This window comes from Populus euphratica, unplaced genomic scaffold, assembly GCF_000495115.2.
Source record: "Populus euphratica unplaced genomic scaffold, PopEup_1.0 scaffold1684.1, whole genome shotgun sequence".
In the NCBI taxonomy this organism is placed as follows: domain Eukaryota; kingdom Viridiplantae; phylum Streptophyta; class Magnoliopsida; order Malpighiales; family Salicaceae; genus Populus; species Populus euphratica.
Genome location: NW_011501527.1, coordinates 28,177 through 36,396, shown reverse-complemented (window position 1 = coordinate 36,396; position 8,220 = coordinate 28,177). Strand labels below are relative to the sequence as shown.

At 32.2% G+C, this 8,220-nt stretch overlaps 1 protein-coding gene across 1 annotated transcript; it reads right to left on the bottom strand.

Annotated features, from left to right (window-relative positions):
- Positions 1–1,398: 1,398 nt before the first annotated feature.
- On the bottom strand, positions 1,399–3,844 carry LOC105118009 (sugar transport protein 1-like). The gene is made up of 4 exons (XM_011015849.1): positions 3,633–3,844; positions 3,143–3,468; positions 2,122–2,754; positions 1,399–1,980 (listed from the first exon to the last, which is right to left on the bottom strand). The coding sequence occupies exons 1-4, from the start codon at positions 3,763–3,765 to the stop codon at positions 1,513–1,515; spliced, it is 1,560 nt and encodes a 519-aa protein (XP_011014151.1). The 5' UTR covers positions 3,766–3,844; the 3' UTR covers positions 1,399–1,512.
- Between the last annotated feature and the right edge of the window lie 4,376 nt (positions 3,845–8,220).

The window sequence follows — 8,220 nt, the reverse complement described above, 5'->3', positions numbered from 1 at the left end:
GAGTACAGAGACAAGAAGGTAGTTTATGTATGTGAAGAAGAATAGATAGAGCTGCACAAAATGTTAGTGGCAGAGTAAGGGACCGAGTTCTGAGACATATACCCAAAGGATGCAAAATGAATTGAGCAATGAGATCAGGGAGAGAGTAAAGAATGTAGAATTGTGCTTCTGTGGCGATATCATCTTCTTGGCCACAAAAGAGAAGAATCTTTTTCATGTTGAACCATAAAAAGGCAATAGGGATGGAATTTTAAAAAAGCAAAAGAATAGTTCTTTGCAAGGTGATGCCGAGAGGCTTGTATCTTTTGGCACCAAAAGCTTGGCCACAAATGGGCTCCATTCCCATGGAAAGGCCAGGGAGAATAGAGTAGCCAGTGACATTAGCAAATCCAATTGCAAGCGAGCCACCAGCTAAAGCAATTTCTCCTAGGCGACCGAGAAAGAGCATGGAGATCATGGAGCGAGAATAGAGTAAAAGACCAGTTAATATCATTGGAAGTGCTATATTGGCTATGCATTAATATCACTGGAAATGCTATATTGGCTATGCATCTTGCTTCTTTGATTGCAAGAGAGAGATGATCAGTCTTGTGTTGTTCTTGAAATATTGGGTTCTTGGGGATCAAAGCAGTTAACATGTCAGAACGTTGTACTCTGGTTGATGGGTCTACTTTGCTTTTGGAAGAATCAGAAGGTGAAGATAACTGGCACATACTTGTGGAATGTGGACTTAATTGAGATAGATAGAGAGAGAGAGAGAGAGAGAGATGGCAAGGGGTACATAGATTTGAAAGAGGGGAGCTAGGGACGTTTAAATGGAGAGGTTTAGGAGTTATGAGTTGCTGGGGGCACCTATGGACATGGTGATCTTTTTAAGAAAGAGAAACAAAAAACAAAAATAGAATGGAAAGAGGAGATATTTGAGTTCCAAGCTCTAACCGTGTCTTAACCGACCACGATGTTCGGACAGTAATCCCAAATGGATGTTCGGATTCTGGAAAGAGATTTTGCTGTGGAAACTTAAAGGTGTGGCCAATGGAGTACAGGTGACAAATATTTACGAGAAGCAGGAACTCCTTAATTTCTTAATTAATAATCCTTTTCATAAGGCATGAAGAACGTTTTCGTGCAGTCGATGGATGAGGATAGACTAGGATTGTTATATAAACCGGTCCCATTCTGGAATTCAAGGGCTCGGCTTTTGTATTGTACTTAATGAGCCATATCAGAGCCTGTTGTGGAAAAACGTCTTTGAAAAAACTTAGAAAAAAATATTATTTTAATGCTCAAATGAGAAAATCTAATATAAATTGGAGGCAGATTAACATTAATGCAATTCTTGCATAGAAAAGTACTAGAAATGAAAATTATGGTCCAGAATTAATAAAACAAATAAAATGCCCTACAAAGTCTCAGAAAAAAAAAACAGGAAATAAACTTAACATGCAAAAAACTTGCCACAACCCGGAAGTATGAACCAAAAACAAAAATGATATTGATCTGCATAAGAAACTAAGCAGATGCAATATCTTTGGGCTTGCTCGTTTCAAGCTTAGCATCATCTTCATCAAAATACTTGCTCCAATGAGGATGATTCCGCCACACAATGGTCATTTCTTCAATTGGGACTCCCTTGGTCTCAGGTAGCAGTTTGTATATGAAGATACTCATGATCACCACACAAACTGCAAAGCAAATGAACAAACCGAACTTCAAGTGACAAAGCATTGTCGTGAAGATTTGTGCAATGACAAAGGTGAAGATCATGTTTACAGAAACATTGATACTCTGAGCAGCTGAACGGACTTCTAATGGGAAGATTTCACTAGGCACTAGCCAACCTAGAGGTCCCCAAGACCAAGCAAAGCCCGCAACATAAACACATATGAAGGCTACCACGGCACCAGCGTAGGTACCGGAAATCACACCTGGGTTCCCACTCACTCCAAACTTCATAGCAATGGCAATTGTTATCACAGCCTACAAAAAGAAAGAAAAGGACGGGAAAAAAGAGCAGACATTGTAAGTCACATGAACATAATGTAAAAGCAAAGAATTGTGTAAAGATCAATGAAAAGTGTATATGCGTTGCTGAAAAAAAGATGAGAGCTAGTGACCAACCTGGCAAATGAGCATTTGGGTACCACCCATGAGGAAAAGCTTTCTCCTCCCCAACTTATCCACCGTAAAAATCGAAACAAAAGTTGCAACCATATTAACGAAACCAGTAATCAGAGAAGATAAAAGGGAAGCATTGCTCCCAAAACCAATGGTTTTGAACAAAACAGGTGCATAAAACACGATGACGTTCATGCCGGTGAGCTGTTGAAACATGGGAATGCAGAATGCAAACACAAGCTGAGGCCTATATTTCCTCTTAAATATGTTTAACCAAGCATGTTTCACCAATTTTGCTTTCTCACTGGCCTCGACAAGATCATTGAACTCCTCATCGACATTATCAACATCGCGGAGTTTAAGAAGTAGATCTTTAGCTCTTTCATAATTGCCTCGCTCTATCTCGGAATTCGGCGTATCAGGAAGAAAGCATGATCCTAAAAGAATTATTAGACCAGGAACTATAGCGCCACCCAAACTCAAGCGCCATGCCATATCTCCTCCAATCAACCTCGCAAAGGCATAGTTCAAAGAATTGGCAATGAGAATACCAATTGTAATAAACAATTGGAACATCATGTTGAGAGCACCTCGATACTTATAGGGAGCCACTTCAGAGAGATAAATTGGAACTGACTGTAATACAAGGAGAAGAATTAAGAAAGAAAAATTAAAAAAGAAAGAAAAGAAAAGAAAACTCAAGGCATATGTACACATTAAATAAACACAAGATTTAAAAATTCTTAATTTCTCTTCCAGAATTCGATCAGTTTAAGAACTGCCAGAATCACAAAACAAAAGTTCTATCGTGAACAAGGACATTGACAATTTAGGAAAAGAAGAAGAAGAATATATTTCCTTATAATCAAACTCTAAAGGAAAACATTGTATACATACATATAAGCGGTTAGATTCAATCTAGCATTGAAAGTAAAATACCATTTAGTGAGTATTTTTCATGAAAAAGATAATTGTAAATATAATCGCAAAAAAAGAAGATTGATTCTTGAAGACAACAGTTTACCTGATTGGCACATCCAATGCCAAAACCAAGTAATAACCGACCAACAATAAGCATGACGACATTCTTGGCTAAGCCATTAACGATAGCACCAGCTGCAAAGAGTAAGCCGCTGGTCATCATTGTAGGCCTCCGTCCATACGTCCTAGTCGCCATAGATGCTCCTATGGACGAAACAAGGGCGGCCAGATATAGAGACGAAGTAAACAACGTCAATATCTGGCTATCAAACTTGCAGTATTGATCATCTGACGGCTTGACTGAGGATTCCTTCTGGTAAACATCAGGAAAGAAGTCCTTCAAGAAAACATCCATAGATGTTACACCACCTGTAAAAAGAAACATATTATTCAGGTTTGCTGTTACCTTGAACGATGCAAACATAAACTACACTAGTACGAAATTAAGTACATATTTCACAGATTCTCAAAAACAAGTGATACGATTATTACATCTTCAAAAAGAAACTAATTAATTGTACATTATAACACACCTGAAATACCAAGATCATAACCAAAAATCAGACCTCCTGTTGCTGCAAAAAGGCACGTGAAGAACACCCTGAAAGTAAACTTTCCAGGGTATTCCTTTCCACCAGATGTTGGAGCGAAAGCCCCTCCAGCCATCTCTTTCTTTCTTTCTCTTTGTTTCTTTTGGGTATGATTGGTGAGATTCGTAAGCCAATCAATGGGAAGAGGGAGTATTGGGATGCTATATGAAATTATATTTATAGAGGATATACATTATATATATAGTGAGCTGATTTAACTGTATCTCTACCACTCGCAAATCCAAACGGATTGTAATTGATTTATCCAAGATTTAAATAATAACTTTATCTGTATCTCTAAAATATCTCAACAAATTTATACATATTTCTATCCAACGTGTATGTAGAGTTGTTATTGAAATCAACTTGATTTGAGATTTGTAAGTTAGAATTTGAACCGAGTCTTTCTCCAATATTTGAACATCTTTGCGCGAGAAATACTACTACTGTGAATCATAAATCACGTATTAGCTGTGTCGTTGATATTTCTTATCACTATATGTATTAAATTATTTATCTGATGTAAGAAAACTTTATCATTAATATCCAGCACGCAAAATATTGACGGACATAGAAGTTCGATGCTTGCTTGCTGCTTGGCTTCTTAGTTTTGGAACAGCTCTGCTAATTTTGCTTCTCGAAACCCTATCGGAAATACGATTCATAAAACTTCAGGTACACGACATAAGAATATAATGGAAAGGAGACTAAGGTTAGCAAGTGAGAACTGAGAGGAGGCCCGCCCACTGAGGCGGTGCTCCGTTATACTATTCCCATTATTTTTTAATATTTAATTAATAAGTCTTTCCTTTATTAATAATCTCTCAATCAATTTTATCTTCATCATATTTGAGGTCATTGCAAACATAAAGACGAATGCTTATATGTTTTTTTTCCTTCTAAATTCCGTACTTCCTTCCAAGTGTAGTATTCAACAATACATCCATAACGTATGATTTGATTCGATCATGATAGTCTATTTATTTGTAAATAAATAAGTCTTTTTAGAATGATAATTGTTTTTTTGTGATAAAGCTGTATAAATATTATAATAATTGATATAATAACATTTATTTTTAGTATTTTTATTGTATACGAGAATGTATCGAATTTGATTCCCATTAAATCAAGATGATTATTTGCAATTTTATTTCATACAATAACGAATGCTAAAGTTTATTCAAAAACATATTAACAATATGAATTATTTTTTAATTGGCTTAAGATGCATTGGATAATAAAACTATCCAATCCACACTCACCAATTCACCAATTATGAAGAATGACAAATTGAATGATACAGTTAAAAAAGGAAGTCGTGTATGGCATTGAATATGCGAGTGATAAAATATTATATAAATAAGAAATATATTTTAATTTTTTATTTCTTTCTCCTTTTTTAATTTGATATTTCAATTTCTTAAGAATATATGTGACTTCATCTCGAACACCCTTATGAAATGCATAGGCATACTTGGGTTCAAGTGCCTTTTATTTTAACAAATCTTATTGTTTTTCTATTTTCTTAATTATTTCAGAAGATGTATTTTTAAGCTCTATCATCAATTATATTTTTTATTTATTTCTGTTTTGTTGGATAATTGTACTTTGCTTGGTAAGTTAACTTTTTGACACCCTATTGAAATTTCAAATAGTATCAATTTCTTGCTTCATTTTAATAATTAATTTTTTTCTAATAGGTATTAGCTTTCTTTTTTAATATTTTTTGCTGTTGTCAATTTTTTTATTGGACTTTCTGTTCCTTTTCTTTTTGGTTATAAATCATTAACATTAATTAAGATTTAATAAAATATAAAGCAACTTATCTAGAATAAGATCAATAATCAAAAGATTGTAAAACGTTTTACATTTTAAAATTTTTAATATGGTTCTCGAAGTAACATGAATGGAACTCGTTACTCTAAAAATGAATACATATAACCTTTTTTGTTCTTACAAATATGGATTGCGTTTGTACCGATTCTATTTAAAAAAAAACCCTTATGTTTTGGATGCATCGAAATGCTGTCGCGAACCTCAAATCTGAAATGGAAGATGGAAGCTCTGATTAAAGCTACTGTTCAAGAGGCAAAGGGGAAAGTGATTTAAGGATTCTTTGAACGGAAGTGACCCGAAACTACAAAAACATTAGTGACAGAGAAGGTACTGGTGGGCTGATGACCATGCATGAAATGTTGGAGCTCCTTGTCGGCCAGATATTGTCCAGAGGATTACTATATATATCGGCCGCCTAACCAATCAAGTTTTGATTGGAAAGCCCACCATAAAGTAAGAAAAACATCCTTACATTTGTTGGTGGTTGTACACGTTTTAGTTGGAACAAAAAACATGAAAATTAACGTAGAGTTCCCAAAGGAATCAAGATACACTAAGAATAATTTCTAATGTGACATAATGAGAAAACGCGGTCTGTAACCTTCCTTTTATTATTATATGTTGCAAAAAAAAATGAACGAGGCGCTATTGTATAATGCTTCGATCCATTAGAAAGAGTTGTTGATTGGTTCATAACTATAGTATGACTACATGTTCATAAAATCAGGTTTTGTTATAAATTTTAGGTACAGTATTAAGGATGGAGATCACAAAGTGTCAATTGAGTTACAAACTCATTTACCAGATTTAATCTAGTTATATTACCAGATTTAATAATTTTATTGATAAAAAATTTTACCAGTATTTTACTTATAACCTGTTAATATATATGTTATTGATGGCTTTATGGACAAAAACATTCCATTAAAAAAACTTTCATTGATAATTAAAAGTTTATTACTAATAAATATATCGATAAATTTATTGATAGATAAAACATGCCAAAAAAATTTATCCACTTCATTTTATTAGTATATCTCCATTACTCAATTGAATATTTCATTAACAAAAAAATCATGTGTAATGTCATCAATGTTTTATTTGTTTGTTGATATATCTATCAGTAAATATAACACTAATATAATATCATCTATAATTATATTAATGAGTTAAAAGTAATGTTAGTATTTATAGTCATTCTTTTTCAACTCTCTCTGAAATATAACGATGAAGATGTGAAGATGATAATTCTCTATATTATCCAAAAAACTCTCGTTGGTAATTAAATGTTCATTGGTAATAAATATATTAATGAATTTATTAACAGAAAAAATATACCAAAAAACATTATCCATGTCATTTTATTAGTATATCTCCATTTGTAAATTTAATATTTCACTAACAAGAAAATCATATGTAATGTCATCGATGGTTTATTTGTTTGTTGATATATTTATCAATAAATATAACACTAACATAATATCATCTATAATTATGTCAATGAGTTAAAAGTAAAGTTAGTATTTATAGTCATTCTTTTCTAACTCTTTCTGAAATATAATGATGAAGATGTTTTGATGGTAAACCTGTTAATATATATATATATAATGTAAGTAGAAAAATAATTAATATAAATTAAAATAATAAAAAAATCAAATATTTATTATAAATTTAAATATTTTTATGTTCAACTATGATAAATCTAAAAGAGATGCAGCACGGGAGGAGGAAGAAGTTAATCGTCACCTAGAAAATGGGGTCAATTAAAGGTTACACATATACCATCCATTTATAATCTCTTCTTCATTACCAATCAATGGGGTTTTTCATAATCAATAGTAAGTTATTTATATTTTTCATTAAGATGGGTTGTTCGAGCTTATACTCATTAATCTATCATCGCTGTGAACACCAAAGTTTGAGTGCTCAGAATCAATTTCGAGCATCCAACAATATGTTATGATCAATTCATGGATTAAAATTATAATTCAAAAATTGAATACATTTTAGAGCTTAATTTATAAAATTATTTTTAATGAAGTAACACTTGATTAATTATCTTAATTTAATTTATAACTAATGATTCTTAATATGTGTGACCTATTAAGTTTATAATATGTTAGCCTAAATATAAATTATAATTCTAAAATATAAAATTAAATAAATCAAATAATTTAATTTGTTACCAATTCAATAATTAATTAATTTATATTTGAAGATCAAGTGAACCATTTAACGTGTTATAATTCTCAAAATATTAGAAAAGTCATAAATAATTCAACTTAATTTTTAAATAATTAATATTTCAATGTAATTATTATTTCTTTATCAATAATATTTTAATTTTAATATTTTAATATAAAATTTGTATATTATATTAAATTATATTTATTTGTACCATTATAATTATTAATACTTCAAATAAAATTAAAATCACTTTTCAAATATCATTTCATCACTTAACTCCCGGTCCTGAGATTCACGAAACCAGTAAAGAAGATATTGAGGGAGAACGTTGATGTTTTTGGCACCACTACGAGGGAGGAGCAGAGACCAGCTAAGTGCTAGCTAGGCGCCCGTAATGCGTGTGCGCCGCCCATTATTTATCAAAAGCCTCCGTTTAGCAAAAGAAGTAGCAGACTAGTAGTAGCCTCAGCTAAACTATCACTTTCCACTTTAATTATCTTTCTCAGAC

Bases quoted from the DNA above. Each gene is read 5' to 3' on its own strand.
- LOC105118009 (XM_011015849.1), bottom strand. From the start codon at position 3,765: ATGGCTGGAGGGGCTTTCGCTCCAACATCTGGTGGAAAGGAATACCCT. The intron at 3,469-3,632 runs GTGTGTTATAAT...TTCTTTTTACAG, and splicing joins TTATGATCTTGGTATTTCAG to GTGGTGTAACATCTATGGAT. The intron at 1,981-2,121 runs GTTGGTCACTAG...TTCTTTTTGTAG, and splicing joins CCCAAATGCTCATTTGCCAG to GCTGTGATAACAATTGCCAT.